At 39.5% G+C, this 17,885-nt stretch overlaps 1 protein-coding gene across 10 annotated transcripts in view; it reads left to right on the forward strand.

Moving 5' to 3' along the window:
- Positions 1–17,885, forward strand: part of ep400 (E1A binding protein p400) — a 146,125-nt gene that overhangs the window by 44,662 nt on the left and 83,578 nt on the right. For all 10 annotated transcript variants that reach the window (XM_072587693.1, XM_072587691.1, XM_072587694.1 and 7 more), the window contains 14 exons: positions 716–856; positions 2,426–2,507; positions 2,668–2,714; positions 2,969–3,041; positions 3,135–3,224; positions 3,737–3,853; positions 4,028–4,233; positions 4,320–4,497; positions 6,446–6,582; positions 7,163–7,332; positions 8,645–8,819; positions 11,010–11,146; positions 13,913–14,099; positions 14,196–14,365. In XM_072587693.1, the coding sequence (XP_072443794.1) occupies positions 716–856; positions 2,426–2,507; positions 2,668–2,714; positions 2,969–3,041; positions 3,135–3,224; positions 3,737–3,853; positions 4,028–4,233; positions 4,320–4,497; positions 6,446–6,582; positions 7,163–7,332; positions 8,645–8,819; positions 11,010–11,146; positions 13,913–14,099; positions 14,196–14,365 (1,910 nt within the window). The remainder of the gene's footprint in view (positions 1–715; positions 857–2,425; positions 2,508–2,667; positions 2,715–2,968; positions 3,042–3,134; positions 3,225–3,736; positions 3,854–4,027; positions 4,234–4,319; positions 4,498–6,445; positions 6,583–7,162; positions 7,333–8,644; positions 8,820–11,009; positions 11,147–13,912; positions 14,100–14,195; positions 14,366–17,885) is intronic.

Consider the following 17,885-nt stretch of genomic DNA (forward strand, 5'->3'; position numbering starts at 1 on the left):
TGAGGTTGTCAAGCGGCACCCTACATATTAAAGTTGTTTTCTTTAAATGAGAGATCTTTGTGCCACTAATCTATGATAGTCATGAATAAATTCAGTAGGGAATTCAGGATCAATGTCTTTGTCTGAGGACTTGGGGGTGCCATTGTTGGCCTGGGGTGGACAAAGTTAAAAATCACACAACACCAGGTTATAGTCCAGCAGGCCTGTTTGGAAGCGTTACATTTTTGGAGCGCCACTTCATCAGGTCACCTGATAAAGGAGCGGTGCTCTGAAAGCTAGTACTTCCAAATAAATCTGTTGGACTATAACCTGGTGTTATGATTTTTAACTTTATCCAAGGAGTGGTGAGAACATGGAACTCATTGCCACATAGAGTGGTTGAAACAAATAGTATGATGCATTTAAGTGGAGCTCAGATAAACATGTGAGGCATAAAGAATAAGAATGTTATGCTGGTGGTGCAGATGAACATGTCAGAAGAAAGTTTTTGTGGAGCAGAAGTGCCAGCATGAATTTGTTGAGTCAAATGTCCTGATTTTGTACTTAAGAAATAAATATGGATTTTCTTAAATTAACAGAATTACTGTTTGCTAGGTGAGTATTGAATGCTTTATATGTACCTAGATATTGGAAGGATGTTTTTATTAACTTCGATTATCTAAATCAATACTGATTCTTAAAAAGATAACCACCAGTAATCCTTCTTTTCAATTAGCTTGCACGGACTGTTGTGCGTCATCATGAAGAACAGAAGCTGAATGCAGAAAGAGCAAGACGAGAAGAACATGCCAAACTAAGACGGAAAGCTGCTGCAGTTGCTCGAGATGTGCTGCAATTTTGGTGTAATATTGAAAAGGTATAACGATGAAATATTATCATTAATTAGATCATTAAAAATCCGAAACAAATACTTACATGTTCCAAAAAGTACCTGGCAATGCCAAGCTTCCCTAATTAATATCATCACTACTATTGGTTGTACCTTCGGCTGCCTCTTCTCTAGGCCCTGGCATTGTCTCCCTACATCACTCCATCTGTCCTTCTCATATGATCCATTTTAAAATCTACCTCTATGACCAAATCTTTGCTCAGTCTGTTTTATTATCTCATGTAGCTTACTGTTAAATTTTATTTGGTTATCACGCCTGTGAAACTATTTGAGATATTGTTTATATTAAAATATTATGTGCTATATTAATGCAAGTAGTTGTTGCTCTTTAGCTAATCATGCAGGCATTTGGTAATTGATGTGTTTTTGTTCGGTTGAGTAGTCAAATGATATGATTAGCATTGATGCTGTTTGTTTCCTAATCGACCTGTTTGGACATGTTATGACACACCTTTTGTGGCAAGTGGGATTTGAAACTGGACCTATAGGTGCTGTTTGCTTGTCAGATTGGGCTGATCATAAGTGAGGGTTGGTCTGTAATCAATTTATAAATTGCAGATTTGAAACTTGTTTGCTGCAGTTCAGATCCCACAGCACCTGTGACTGTGCAAAGTGAACACAGCGTTTGGTTTTGATAGGGTCGGATGTCAGACAACACCAGATTATAGGCTTATTTGAAATCACAAGTGTTTGGAATGCTGCCTCTCCATGACAAAGGGGCAATGCTCCAAAATCTTGTGATTTCAAATAAACCTATTGGCTGATAACCTGATGTTGTCTGATTTCTGATGTTGTTGGACTAGGGTTGACACCGGCTCCTCCACAGCATGGTTTTGATAATGCGTTTTGATTCTTTTCAAGTGTTTGAAGAGAATTGGGATGAGAGAAAGAAATGTTCTGGAATTCCAGGGATTTGGAGAAAGTGGCTAGTTATCTATGCTGCTTGGAATTTCTGTGTTTGATGGACTGCTTTAAAAGCCCACGAAGTACTCTAAACTGTGCCATCATCTTTATATGCTTTGACTTTAAATCACACTTGTCTCGTCATCACCCTCTCCTTCAAGAATTGATTAAGGACAAATAAAAGAAAGTAAACCAGAAATAAAATCTGAAAATGCTGGAGGAACTTAGCAACTCTGGCAGCATCTGTGGAGAGAGATGTTCCACAGATGCTGCTAGATTGCGAAGTTTCTCCAGCATTTTCTGGTTGTATCTCAATTAAGACCAGTCCTTTGGTCACGTCTCTCAATAGTTCCCTCCTTGGTTTGACATTCATTTTTGGCTGATTGCATCTTTGTGAAGTGTCTTGAGATGCTTTTTCACTGAAGACATCCTGTAAATGTTTTTTGTATTTTCTAACACTTGACTATTCTTGACAGTGTCAATGGAAGGGGGAAATCTTCTTGGGTAATCAGTATTTTTGGGTGAAACTGTAGTAATAAAAAATCATGTTTTGCTCCGTCACATCCAAATGTCGCGAATGCTATTGTACAGATTAGGAAAAGACTCACTAAGGTTTTTGCATTTTCTTTACAGGTTGTAGAAGTTAAGTTGCAGCTTTATATGGAAGAGCAGCGAAGAAAAGCATTACATTTACGGAGGGAATCATCAAACAGAGGTTAGAAATATAATTCAGCATCTTGTGTCAAAAATTATTGGGCTTGTATTTTGGCAGTTTCAGGCAGTAAATGAGAATGTATCAAAGTCATTTGTTGAATTTAAACTTGTGTCTAAATATTAGACTACTGCATTTGTAATATTTGGTTTTCATATTTCAGGTCCAAACTCTGTATCTCCATGGCCTAAGTCAGAAAAGCCGAATGATGTAAGTTCTCAAATTGACTATTTGTATGTGAAAATGGTTAGACTGTAATGTTGTAGGGGTTTCTGTGCAGTATAAATAAAAAGATTTTTAAAAATTCAAGATTGTGATTCACGTTTTTTTTAACTAATTTTGGAGCTATTATCAACATGGGCAAGTGCTTCAGTTCTTCCCAGTAAAGAAGTTTTAGTGCAATCCTTATAACAGCTGAAGCATGAGAAATGCTGATATGTGAAGTGTGTATTTTTGATTTGTAGGATACATTGGGCAATGAAAGCAACAGGAAATCCAGTGATTCATTTGCTGGGGATGAAGCTGCTATGGAAACAGGTTTGTTCATAGGTACCTTTTTTTTTAATGACAGATAATAATCTATCTGCTTGCAGATGAATCTAAAACTATGTTCCAACTTTCATTTTTCAGTGGAAGACTGTGAAGAAACAATCGAAGAACAAGAGGCTATTGAAGGCATTGTTGACCATCAGACTGAATTGGCTGATTTAGCCAAGCAAGGTAATGGGGCCACTTTTAATCACTGAAGCTCAAGAGAGAAGCTGAAATGGAGATCACAACAATGATACTACAGTGTAAAGGATTAAGTTGCATAAACTTAGTTTGTATTCCCTTCCACTTAGTAACTGAGAAGGTTATCTAATTCAGGTGTTTAAAATAAATATTTTGAAAAATAATTGCTTTGGTGTGGGAATCGAGAAAGAGTGGATATAATGTTAGTGCTAAGTTATTTTGGGTGGGGGAGAATCATGAAAACCTTTTACACATGAAGTCTTGTAGAAATCTGTAAATCTCTACCTCAATAGGCTATGAATGCTAGGGGATCATTTTCAGCTTTCACAACTGAAGTCAGTAGATTTTGACAGTAAGGGTTTGAAGGAATGTAGTACTTCAGTGGATGCTTGGGAATTGAGCTCCATCTCATTTGTGATCTGATGAATGGTAAGCAGCATTCAATGGCTGAATGACTCTCGTATTCCTAATTTTAAGTGGAATTATTAATTTGCTTACAGCTGAAATCCCTCTGGAAGACCTTGTACGACAGTATGCTGGTGCTTATTCAGAAAACTTTGACTGGCCAGCTCCAGATTCTTCTGACAGTGAAGATGATGACTATGAGGATGTTGAAGGTGTGTTACCTCATGAAGACTTGTGGATGAATATAATTATTATGCAACTTCATCAGTGCATGAAAAATTTAAGGCTCTTGCCTGCAATTTTCCTCATTTCTGTATGCTTAGTACAAGCCACTTGGATATTTTGAAACTCAGTTCAGTGTGGATACTAATGAGACTCTGTTTCAGAAATGGCAGAGGAGTTTGATGCTGAATTTGACAGTCCGGAGCAAGAGGTGGCAATCGATTCTTTGCTGAGCGTAGACCAGTATAGAGTGGTGGAGCGAGTACATACTAATCCGGCTGAGGGAAGGAGGCCAAGAAAGGACATCGCTGAGGTTTCTGCTGCTGCTGAACCCATCCTGCCAAAGGGCACAGCTCGCTATGCATCCTCGGTAAATGTCTGTCTCAGGATAATTGTAGAGTTAAGTGGCTTTTTGATGCAATGGTGTGAATGGTATACGATTTTATTTTTTGATAGGTGAGAAATGCTGCTCCTTTCTTGCTACGTGGAACTCTCCGAGAATATCAGCAGATTGGTATTGATTGGCTAGCTGGTTTACATAGAAGAAAACTAAATGGAATCTTGGCTGATGATTCGCGGTTAGGCAAGACTGTGCAGATCATTGGTTTTTTAGCCCATCTCGCTGCCAACGAAGGTAGGCCAAATGCGGAACTCAAACTCTAATATTTTGTATAGAAGCTGGAGCTTTGTCATTTTGATATATATAATTGGAAAAAAGACATTTTGAGTTTTGGGAGGACCTGAAAGCACAGTGGGTAGAGCAGCAGTCAAGTGGGCTTTTTAGTACTGACATTAGAGCAACATGTTATTGAAGATTAAATAGAGGTTTATATTGCTTCCTTATCCAATAAGATGTGCATTCGTACAGCGCCATTCAGGCCTTCAGGATACTGCAGATGCTTTATAGTCAGTGTTCTTTTGAGATACAGTTACTAATAAAATGGTGGGGAAAATGGCAACCAATTTATGAAGAGCAAGGTTCCTCAAACACTTGTAAACTAAATGATCAGGTTATTTGATTTTGCTGATATTGGTTACAGTCCAGAGTATTGGGGGAGAACTCCTTTGTTCTTCAAATGCAGACATAGGAGTTATCAGAAGTAGGCCATTTGACCATTCAAGCCTGCTCTCCTATTCAGTAAGATTGTGGTGGATCTATTTGTGTTTTGGGTGTAGCCCTTCTTCAGGACTGGTCGTAGATGTAAGGGGAGCTGCAGGTAAAGGGGGCAGGGTGATGAGGAAGGGATAGGTGAAGACAGATAGAGGCTATGACCTGGTTGGTGATGGGAGGTATGAATCCGGTTGGCAGCTGGAAGGAAGGATCAATCAGAGGAATGGAAGGGAGGGAAAGGGGCTGTGAAAGAAGTCGGGTGATGGGAAGGGAGATTATTTGAAGTTGGTGAACTCAAATGTTGAGTCCTCCATGCTGTAGGCTGTCCAGGTAGAAGATGAGGTGTTGTTCCTCCAATGTGTGGCCTGATTCGTTGTGACAATGGAGGAGGCTGAGGATGGTCATGTTGGAAAGGGAGTGGGAAGGGGAATGAAAATGAGCAGTGTCTAGGAGGTTACTTTTTACCACCTTCTGAGGATCCACCTTGTGAGAGAACGGTTCTCTGGATCTCTGCCCTACAAGTGCGACCTCTAATTTTTAACCTGTCTCTCCTTGCTGGAGGCTCATCCACGTCTACTTTCTCAAGACTTTCAGGAACTTAATCATTTCAATCAGGCCACCCGTCTTCTAGACTCCAGCTGGGGAACTGGCCCAGTCCATTGCAATCTTTCATCCTAAGACAACCCACTCATTCCAGATATGAGTTTAATATACTTCCTCTGAACGACCTCCAATGCATTTACATCCTTCCCAAAATAAGAAGACCAAAACTGCAGGCAGCATTTAAAGATATGGTCTCACCAATGAGACAACATGTCATCTCAGATAGATGCTGTGAGATCTTTTACTTCTATCTGAAAGGGCAAATGGATGGGTGATTTTAATGTCTTCGCCAAAAACAGTCTTTTGACCAGTACTACACTGGAGAATTGGCCTAAATTTTATTTTTGTGCTCTAGGAGTAGTAGCAGAGGATAAATACTTCACATTTGTTTACAACTTTGTTCAAATTGTTGCCACTGTAAATAAATCTCCCCTGAGAATCTCATCTAGCCTGGACTGCTCATTGAGCAGTTTCACTCAATTCTTCAATAATCACAGAGCTAGAAATTGTATCTGCACCTAGTCCGTTTTATGTTCTGTGGAAAATAAAGCTGCAAATGACTAAAGTGGAAACCACGTTGCTTCGCATCTGAAGGAAGGAGACAGAATTACATTGTGTTTGTCTTGAAAGTCAAAATTGTCTGTCTTACAACAACATTGACTATATTTAAGAGTATGAACTTATGGTTTTGAACTTCGTTTGAAGTGACTGGTTCTTTTTTTTTCTAAATTTTCTATTTGGCTTTCAACTTGAAATACATACACGTATGAAACCAATGCATTTGTCCTAATTATTTCAGATAAGTTTTTAATTTATTTGTGCGTATGTGGCCTGTAGGTTTTAATGTTGTGTGTGTTTTTGAATTAAGGCATCTGGGGTCCACATCTTGTTGTGGTGCGAACTTGCAAAATGCTTAATTGGGAAATGGAATTCAAACGGTGGTGTCCAGGTCTCAAGATCATGATGTACTTTGGCACAAGGAAGGAACGTAGAGTTAAAAGAGAGGTAATCTTTCATTAATTCATTTGTTTCAGCTATATCTAATAGGAAAGATTGAACAGCCTGAAACTGTTTATTTTTCCATAGAAGAGGGCCCAATGGAGGTCTTCAAAATTTATCAGAAAGTTCAATTAGGGTAGATTGAGAAAATATTTCCACTTACGGGAGGAGACCAAAACCTGTGATTGTAAATATGAAATAGTTTGTAAGAAATTCAAAAGGTATTTGGGAACTTCTTTACACAGAGTGGTGAAAATTTCGAAGTTGTAAACCCAAGTAATGATAGAGGTATATTGCACTGAAGTGTTTAAAGGAAAGCTGTATAAACACAAATTAGGGAAGAGTAGAAGAGTATGCTGATGGATTTTTAGTAAAATTGGGAGATTCGTGTGGAGCATAAACACTGGAGTGGATTAATGGGACCAAATGCCTGTTTGTGTTTTATGATTGTAATTAATTCCTTTGCTTTGGTTGTTAGTATGAGCTGTTTTTTTCCCCTGATGTAAAAACTCTTAATCAATGTCTGATGAGAATGTATAAATATTGGGAATGGAGTAACTAAACTGTATATATTTATCAATTTTAGTGTTGGTTGGAACCCAAAACCTTCCATGTATGTATAACCTCATACAAGCTTCTGCTAAAGGACCACCAAGCTTTCCGAAGGAAGAGGTGGAAATATCTAATACTGGATGAGGTCCAACAGCTCAGGAACACTACTGAACGACACTGGGAGGCCCTGTTCAATCTCAAGAGGTCTGTGTCATGTGTGTATATGTTTATGGCAGTAACTAACTTTAGCCTATTGCTGTAATTATGGTTATGTTTCAATTTAGGGAATGCATCTGTTTGAAAACTGAGTAGAGATGATAAAATCCTCAATGTAGCATGTTATGATATTGTGTTCTAGGTGATTGACTTGCTGGAGTAGATATTGAGGTAAAAAAGGCACAAATATAAGGCTAAAAGAACTCACTTATAAGAGTAGATTTAATAGAAAATTGCAGGATGGTAAAATCAACATGTTTAAAATTATTAAAATAATTAGGGTTTTTCGAGAGAAATGATTTCCTCTAGTGAGGAAGAAGTCCTCCAATAAGGCATTCTAGTCTTAAAATTAGAACCAGACTTTTTAGTGATAATCTCTGCAAGCGGTTGCTGTCTCCAAGAATAGTGGAAATCTGGAACCTATAGTCCCTCAAAAAACTGAGGCTGGGGAGTCATTTGAAAAGTTCCAAGACCTTTGTTGATAGATTTCTGTTTCTAAGGGTTATGGGATCAGGGTGGGTCAATGAGAACTTGGATAGGGGTCAACCATTCTGTTAAAGAATGAAAGAACCGACTTGAGGGATGGAATAGATTCTGTTCTAGTACGTCTTGCTCTTTAAAATACTCCAAAGGACTGAAGAAATAGGTCATTAGATACCTTGAGTTTGCTCTGACGTTCAGCTCAGTCATGGCTGATCTACTGCAATGTCATTCTCCCGTACTGTCTCCATATCCCTTTAATCTTTCATATCTAGAAGCCTGAACTTTGACAACAAAATTACCCTGGTTAAGTGAGGAACGATGAGCTACATGGACCAAAAGGTCCACGGTTTCATTGTAGCTGGGTGCACAAGATGAATGCTGTGGACCTGGGGTTAGGAGTGAGGGGCAATCAGTCAGCATTCCCACTTCTAGTTGTCTACGCAATTTCTACAGCTGAGAAGCATGACGTCTTCTCCTGGGTGCACAGCAGGACTGTTGTGATTTTAATGCCCGATAGGATTAAACAGCCCATTGACACTGACTCCCTGAATTTGCAACAGAACGACCAGTTGGATGACATAATGGAATCTGGCAGTCATCTGGAATTTTGTGATGGCAAGAACTCATATCGTAGGTCAGTGGAGGGAGAGAGAAAAAGGGAGTAGTTGAAATTAGGAAGTTTTCATGCCAGCTGACAAATGCAAAGGTGACATTTGATAGACTCCAATAGAACACACTTAGTTCTGGTAAATTAGGTTTTTGAATGGTAAAGGGATACAAATGGGTGAATTGAAAGCAAATTTTTCCTTTTTTTTAGTCAACAGCGTCTGCTTTTGATTGGAGCTCCTTTACAAAATACCCCGATGGAACTGTGGACTATGATGCATTTCCTGCTGCCTGGAATTTCCAGATCTTACCTGGATTTCCCTGTGAAAGTTGGCACAGATGAAAATCAGGACTATTGCCACAAATTGGTAATAAGAATGCATAGGGTAAGTGCAACTTCTGCTTAAATTTGAAAAAGAAAATGGCAAGATTGTAAAGGAATCCTGGCAGGCAGTCTGTATGTGGAGTTTCCTGCCACTTCAGCAAATGGTGTCTTAGGGCAGTCTGCTGCAAAATGGCGAAGTGTGGGACGTGGAGATGGGAGGGAAAGTACAGTGACCAACTATATTTTCTTCAACATGATTGAAGGCTTCACTAGTTTTGGAAGAGATTGTATGTCTTACACCTTGATTAGTTCACTATGCTTTCATTGCAGCAACAGCCTAAACGAATCAGATTACTCTTTTTAAAGTAAATTCTCCTAATGTAGGGCAATTGCAGTTACTTGACAGAGGTAAGCAATTAGGTTTTGTAGAATTTATGCTCCCAGAAAGCGCGCCATGTAGTTCAGAAGTATGTTAGCCTTTGTCCAAAAAAGATTTGTGTACAAGGAGCAAAAAATATGAGACTGCACCTAAGGTGTTGAGTGCAGCTCTGGTGCCCTTTCCTGTGCAAGGATGTTTGCTGTAGGGTGATGCCCTCCATCAGGTTCCTGATGAAGGGCTTTTGCCTGAATCGCGATTTTCCTGTTCCTCGGATACTGCCTGACCTGCTGAGCTTTTCCAGCACCACTCTAATCTAAACTCTGGTTTCCAGCATCTGCAGTCCTCGCTTTTGCCCTGTAGGGTGATGTGACTGTCCTTGAGGAGAATGGATTATATTCTTAGAAGAATGAAGGATGATCTCATAAGAACTTACCATAGTGATTGGAACCAGGTTGACCTCATTGACTGTGAGGGTGAGGGTGAGGTTGTTGCTTTGGGTTGTTAACCTTGGCCAACCAGGAAAGGCCTGGCTGACCAATATAACCAGAAGATTAGCCCGGGTGTCCTTGGAGAAGGAGCACGCGGTGTCCACCGACACCCTGGAGTTGTAAAAAAAAAATAAACAAGAGTGTCAAAGAAAAAAAAGAAGAAAAAAGATAAACAAGAGTGTCACTGTGTCTTACACCTGCAAACACATGACATGGATGCTGGGGAAAAATAAGCACTACCGCTGTTAGGCTGAAAAATAAAAAAAAATATAACCAGAAGATTAAAATCTCCTCCATTCAGGTGACTGACTCCAAGCTGGCTGGCCAAAGCCACAATAATGTGCACAAATAAATAGCGTGTACCTTGGTGATGGGATACCAGCCTCTCTGCAGTTATTTCACTTACGAAATTCCTAAAGGGATAGAAAGAATAGATGCTTCCCCTGACTATGGGATCTAGAATTGGGGAATAGTCTCAGGATAAAACTCAAACTATGTAGGACCAGACTAATTACTCCGGATGTTGAAATGATTGCCAGCGCATGTGCTAATGAGGCCAGTAAAGTCATTTCACTGAGATGCAGCTGTCTTCACCAGGATGCTTCTGTGCCAGGATACTGTGGACAGTCAATTAAACTATTTGTTAGATTGTCTGTTGCTGTGACAGGATTCCCTCCTGTTTTAAGAAGAGAATTTCCCACATCCAGTGAGAGTGACAGCCCACCACATTTCCCCAAGGCCATTTTAGAGGTCTGTCATGATTTTGTGTTTTCCAAGTTTGGTGGAGATTTTCCTCTTTGGTGGGCAGACTGCAAATTGATCAAGGCGATATTGGACAGGAATTAGTTAATTAAGTACACAGGCAGCTACAGCAGATCATTCATCTACAAGCAGTCTGCTATGTGAATTCATTCCCTTTCCAGTCAGTATTTATGGTAACTTGGGCATGAGAAAGTATTTCAATAAAATCAGGAGCTGTCAGTGCCATCTTTGTTGCAAGCAGCTGCCATTCTGCTATCAAGCTGTTTGTGAGCCATTTAGTGGTAGCATTCACCATAAAGATGGTCATTTAGGACTGAGATGAGGAGGACCTGCTTCACTGGGGGTGGGAATCTTTGGAATTATTTACCCCACAGGGCTCTGAAGCTCAGTTTAAGACCGATTGATGTATTTCTGGTTCCTAGTGATATCAAGGGTTGTGGATCTGATGTGGAAGTATAGCATTGGGGTAGGTGGTTTACTATGATTTAGAACGGTGGAGCAGAGTCATGGGCTGAAAAACCTACACATTAAATAATCACATTTGCGCATAATTACACATTTTAAGATCTGTAATTTTAAAAAATATGCAGAATCTAAAAGTGCTTGAATCTTTGCCTTTTAGATGATTCAGCCGTTCATTTTACGCCGATCGAAGAGGGATGTGGAGAAACAGCTGCCGAAGAAATATGAGCACATTCTGAAGTGTTGCCTGTCGAAGAGACAGAAAATCATGTATGAAGATGTCATGTACCAACCTGCGTAAGTAGTGTCTTTCATAAGATGCCTCTTGAAAGGTGGTTTGCTTTAGATGCCTGAATCTGAGCTGAATTGTAATGTTTTGCATATTAGTTACCAAAACTCCATAATGTAGGACTCCTCTAAGCCAGAGAAAGGTATTGATTGCCTGCTTCCTCCTGCTCCCCTCTCCAGTTTCCAATTGAAGTGAGGATCTGGTTGGATGGCTGCAGATAATCCTCTCTGGCGCCTCAACCTGAGGATCATCCTTGTATATGAATCTTTGGTAGACCTCTAGAATCTCAAAGAGTACCACAACCAAGAGTGAATCCTGACATATGTCAGCGTGTTGACCAAGAGACCATGACTAGATACTGCTTAATATCAGCAACTACCTGTATTTGTATGATGCATTTGATGTAGTAAAATGACACAAAAACATAAATGGTACAATAGTAGTGGCGCTGTTAAAATTAGGGTTGTTCGAGAAGTCAATGTTCGAGGAACACTGAAATCTTGACAAATTATGGTGTTGGAGGGATTTAGAGGTGGTGAGCCAGCATATATCAATCAGCATTGGGGTGATCGGTGAATGGAACTTGGTGCCAGTGGGATTTTAAATTCTGTGTAGAAGGTAGTAGCCCAGTCAGGAATACATTTGAGAAGTCAAGTCTATAGATAACAAAGACACAGTGCAGGAACTGGGCTGAGGCAGGAGTAGAATCTGGTGATGTCACAAAGGCGTAAATGGGTGCTATTCATTAGTGGGGCAGATGTATCAATGGAAACTCCTGTCTGATTTAAATATGATACCAACGTTGTGAAGAGTCTAGTTTCAGCCTAAAGGCAGTCAGTTGGAGAAGGGGAAAGTTGGTAGTTGGGGAGTGCAGTTTATGACAAAGACTGATGATGATGATTTTCATTTTTTTTTTAAGAAAATGTATGTTCATTCAGTACAGGATATTCCACAAATTAGCCTGAAAATTTAATGATAGTGAAGGGTGGGTTGTGGGTGGAGAGAGATGGGAGTGGGGTTAGTGGGTTGAGATAGAGGTTGAAGTGCAGAGGTCATGGTGAGGAAGAAACAGGAGAAGTTAATTACTTGTTAAAACTGATTCTGCATTTCTGGGTGATGTTGCCTTGAGGTCATTGTGTTGATGAGAAGTAGTGTGTGTTCATGGCTAGTTTTTATGATTACCACAGGTACTGAAGTAAAGTTTTTCAAAATAAATTGATTTTTTTGCTTATAAATGAATAGATAACATGGAACTGGCTGAATTACATCAATGGTATCAAAGACTTCCAAAGTGCATAGGATATAATTTTGTGATATTGAGAAGAACCGTTTTTAGGTACATGTGACAGAGTGATATAATGCACCCTGCCTGCCTCTGAAACTTTGATTCATCATGAGGGTGCAGAGGTCCGTAGTGAGATACTTCTTTCTGTCTGGGTAGATCAGAAATTGGACCTCACCTTATCCAACTGGTAGAACAAACCAGAATACTTATTTTTCTCTGTAAAGTTGGGGTGAGTGGGAGGAATGGTAACCGAGTATTCAATGCTCAGCCTTTGCAGGACCCTACCAAAAACAGCCTCCTATTCTTTTCAGTGATAGTGGAGAGTTCTTTGTCCATTTCTTCCTTGGGAAATTTATCTGTCTTTCAGAACGTACTAAGGAATGTTATTTTCTACCAATATCAGCATGTTGTTGGAAGCAAAATTGGAGTCCTTGTCTCTGGAGAATTTAGTCCTGTCAGACTCTTATTCCAATACTAGGATTCTCTGGTATGGTGTCGAGATTTAGTGTAATGATGTCCAAATATGTTTTAGAATTCGAATGGGTTACTTGGGTGCTGTCAGGGCACTGTCATTGGAGAATGTTAGTTTGTATCTGAAAGTGGGGCGATGTGCTCAATTTAACATCTTTCGTGGTTGATTTGGACTTTTGAACTGTTGGGGTTGAGAAACTAAATGTTTTAATGTTGTACACTCACCTCGTACAAATGGTTGTAAAGCTCTAACAATATTCCATTAGTGAACAGGCCAAAAATCAGATACTGTGGGATGTTATAGATATATTAACTGCTTTGAAATATTTTGTAACCAGTAACCAAATATGTACATTTGATAAATCTAGGAATGTAAATCAGTGAAGTTTCCCTGTAGTTTATCCCCATTTAGCAGGAATTTAAAGTCATTTTGCGGTGTTAAATGCTGAGTCATTTTGAAGCTCTGTGTAGTGTGTATCATATTGCAACCCCATTGAGATTTTATTGCATGATGTTTTTATATTTAGCATAATATCCATTTAATGATGGTGTTCTTCATATGATAATGCTTTGGAACTTGAAATTACACTGTTCATATGAATGAGAGTACCAGGTTCATTTAAGTCACAGAAATCACTAATAAAGGCATAAACTGGCAACAGGTGCTTTGAAAGTGTTCCGCAGAATTCCTGCTTGCATTCTCTAGCAATACTCTAGCATGTACTCAGGTGATCCCCACGGGTTGTCAAGGATACAGATGTGATGCTTACTTGCCAAAGTGCTCCATTCAGAAATCTACCTATTTGTCACTAAGGTCAATAAATTGCTATGTTACAGACTGGTCAGTGTCTAGTTATTATCGAGTCTTGTATCTTATAACTGTGTACGATGGTTGTTGTGTGAAACACACCGATAGTTGCAAGACTTGAGATAGACGTAACAGTGCTGGTTGAAGAATGAATTGCATTTCTGTTTTGAGTTGCTCGTTTCTAACGCTCATATCTTCTCTAACCAATAGCACAATGGAAGCTCTGAGATCTCGTCATTTTGTTAGTGTTCTTAACCTCCTGATGCAACTGAGAAGGATATGTAATCACCCTAACCTGAAGTGCCCCAGGTCTGTCTGTTCGGCTTATGTTTTCAAAGCTCTGCAGTATACAGTTGCATCAGTTGTGTTGAAAGTGCTTGAATATGACCCTTGGAAGGTAAGTGTTGTAAATTGATTTTGCTTTCACTTTTTTCCTTGACTATTAGTAGCTACTCCACGATAACTAGATGTTTGCTTTTTGTACTTTTTTCAGAATGTGGACTTGTCTGCCTTCAATCTTACTGGAATTGAAAACCGACTGTCTCGATATGAGACTGAGATGGTCATGCCCAAAAGGAAGGTGACAAGAAAACTCATTGAGGAAATCTACTATTCGCCAGATCTTCCACCCAGACCCAGACCAGTTAAAGTGAAAGTCAGCAAGTAGGTGGCTGCCTCATCTTTTTTTATACCTTGTCTTTATATCTGGACGTTTGGAATTAAGTATAGAAATCATGTTTCAGCTATACAAAGCGCCAGTTAAACTCACCAATAGTAGTATACCCCTACCTTCTAATCATTTGGTTTTCTTAAACGTATGCCCTAAATTTGGATAATTTAGTCACATATGCATCATTCATTGTTAATATAATTGCTCCCACTAAAACTGAACAGTGGAACCCGAAATAACTGTACCCAAATAACTTTCACAAAAGGCAAGCTAAGCACTTTGTAGTAATGGAGGTAAAAATCCTGTCGTTTTCCAAGGAGCATGATGGATGAAGAACGCAACTAGGAAATTAATGACCACTGTATCTATCTTTTGATCTGAACAATTCTTGCTGAACCTCTTTAAAACTCAAAATAGTGTCACAGATGTCAGTGTAATAGCCCTGAATGTTAAATGTGGCAAGTTGGTACGTACTAGTGTCACCACTGGCACTATTTTAAAAAAAACTCTGCACCATGTTTCTCTTTTGTCATAGAGGGAGTGTAGCTTTTATTGAGTGAACCCAGAATCCCACCTTCTCTTGTCCTCAGTGCTTTTCCCTTTGTAGATTTGACATTAAGAGGGCAGTTCAGCTGCTAACAAGTGTTGGGCCAGGAGTGGCCATTCAGCTTCTCAGACCTGTTCCACCATTTAGTTAGTTCATAGCTGATCTGTACCTTTTTTAATCCAGTTGCCTGTGCTGTGATCCCAACTGGTGTTGCTATTGGGAAAAGTCAGATCTCGGAGTGAAACCTGGCTTAGTAGACCCCAACTTCTATTGGAACCATAGAGATCGGTTACTGCGCATGTTCACAAAGTCTGCCAGTGTGTTTGTAATGCAAATAAATAGAATGTTTATTAAACAAGAAAATAGTCATTTGGTAGTACAGAGTAGTGCTGAAAAAAGACCCTTTTTGTTGAAGCTTGTTGTCTTGTGTCATTAGGGTGCTTTGCAAGAATATGAATTCATGGGGGAATCCAAAAGTGATACTGCATGAGAAAAGAGTGTGGATGAATTGGCAAATAGACTCTGATTATTGGAAGCATTTGATGTTGGAGAATGCACCCATTAATATTGATTGACCGTTGACTGCCACGCTTGGCTTAAATGGTAAACCAGGCAGGTTAACTCTGGTCGAGGCATTGCCCTGAGGAATGAGCATAGAAAAATAGAATTGTACAGTACAGAAGGAGGCCATTTGACCCATCATGTCTGTGCTGGCTCCTGAAAGAGCTGTCCAGTAAGTCCCAATGTCTGTAGTCTTTTAAATTCAGTGAATGGCTGATGTTGCATCACTTTCAACTCAACTAAGTAATGAGTGCATGTTTATTCTGTCATTGTTGTGGTCTGTCATGCCAGCCAATCAGCAATCATCTTTCATGCTCTTGTGAAATGTTTTGATGAGTGCAAGTTGAAAAGCTTTTGGCAAAATATGCCTTTTATCAACAGTTAGCAAGAAAAAAATGTTAATTATATTGAAGAAATAGACAAAGTCTTCCCCCTGGGGTGGGGGGAGTCCAGAACTTAAGGGCATAGGTTTAGGGTGAGAGGGGAAAGATTTAAAAGGGACCTAAGGAGCAACATTTTTTCAGTGTGTGGTGCATGTATGGAATGAGCTACCAGAGGAAGTGGTGGAGGCTGGTACAGTTACAACATCTTAAAATGAATCTGGATGGGTATGTGAATAGGAAGGATTTAGAGGGGTATGGGCTAAATGCTGGCAAATGGGACTAGATTAGGTTCGGATATCTGGTTGACATGAACTGAAGGGTCTGTTTCCAGATTAGTTTAGATTCCCTACAGTGTGGAAACAGGCCCAACCAGTCCACACCGACCCTCCGAAGAGCAACCCACCCAGACCCATTCCCCTGACTAATCCACGTAACACTATGGGTAATTAAGTATGGCCAATTCATCTGACCTGCACATTTTTGGACTGTGGGAGGAAACCCATGCAGACACTAGGACAATGTGCAAACTCCACCCAGACAATCGCCCGAGGCAGGAATTGAACCCGGGTCCCTGGCGCTGTGAGGCAGCAGTGCTAACCACTGAGCCACCATGCCACCCCATTCTGTACATTCTGTTTCCAGTCTGTACATCTCTGTGACTCTATATTGCTTTAAATCAAGAGGTTGGAAAGATTTAATTAAAGACATATGAAAAAAGACTCAATTTCACAATATTTGCATTTTATCCCAATGATATCTTTACAAACAACAAAACTGCAGTGAAGAGAGAGCACTTTCTCCATGCTATGGTTTCTTGCTCTGGCAGGCACAGCTATAACCAGATTCCTTGCAGTGAAATTTCAAACATTTCATTTTTCCTTCAACGGTTATCTCTGACCCACCTAGAATAAATTACAAATTATGGGCCATGTGCAGGAATATAGGATTAGAAAAGACACCTGAGTGTTTTTGAGCTGGCATGAACAAGATGGGCTGAATGGTCCCCTTCTGTGCTGTATTCTTTTAAAAACAAAAGTTGACTATTACTTTAATGTCAGAACAAGCATGACTTCCTTAAATCTGGTGTCAGCAGTCTTTCTCTGGCACATTCACACACACTGACTTTTAGTTTTTACTGTATCTCTGTCCCTAGACTTCCATGTCACTTGACAAAGCATAGTTTTTTTTAATGCACTAAACCTATTTTTCACTGCCGGGGTTGCAAAAATCATGAAAAATAAATGCAAACAAACAAGAACCCATATTCCCCAGTACTATTCCTACAAAAATAACTCTTTGAATAAAAATGAAACAAAATATCTATCTTTACTTCGTGTATCTTGATGTCCTTACCGAACTAAAATTTGTCACTCCGTATTGGGATTTTCAATTAATGTGCTTAAACTGTAACATGTTTTTAGGTAACAGAATTCCAGATTTTCTCTGATCTTTATATGAAGAAGTGCTTCCTGAATAGCATAGCTCTACTTTTAAGGTTCTTCCTCCTTGTTCTGGACTTTTCTCCCCCTTCCCCACTAGAAGAAATAGGTTCCCTATCAAATCCTCTTGATTATCTTCAACATCTTGATTAGGTCAAACATAACTAACCATATGTGAGATAATAGTACATACAGTCCTTGTAATATAACCTTTAGGCCCTGGTATTATCTGGTGAATCTGCATTGCTTTCCCTTTTAAGACTGCTGTGATCTTCCTGTACATGGTCACCATAGCAGAATTCAGTTCTTCCAGATCCATTCTGACCAGAAGTCTCTACAACTGTAACATAATTTTCATCTCTTTATATTCTTCAGAAAAGGCTAATAGCAAATCACTTTTAATTATTTTACTATGTGTCTTCAGTTTTATTGAAAAGTGCAATTTCTTTGAACCAGCACTGAAATAAGGGAATTTCTGTAGCCTTCCTGGAACTGGGACTCCTGTATTTCTTTATAGACATTTAAATACTTTTTGTACTCGCTATTTGTAGGAAGTATGGCAGCTAATTCGCACACAGCAAGG

The sequence above is a fragment of the Chiloscyllium punctatum genome, chromosome 17 (assembly GCF_047496795.1).
Source record: "Chiloscyllium punctatum isolate Juve2018m chromosome 17, sChiPun1.3, whole genome shotgun sequence".
Classification (NCBI taxonomy): domain Eukaryota; kingdom Metazoa; phylum Chordata; class Chondrichthyes; order Orectolobiformes; family Hemiscylliidae; genus Chiloscyllium; species Chiloscyllium punctatum.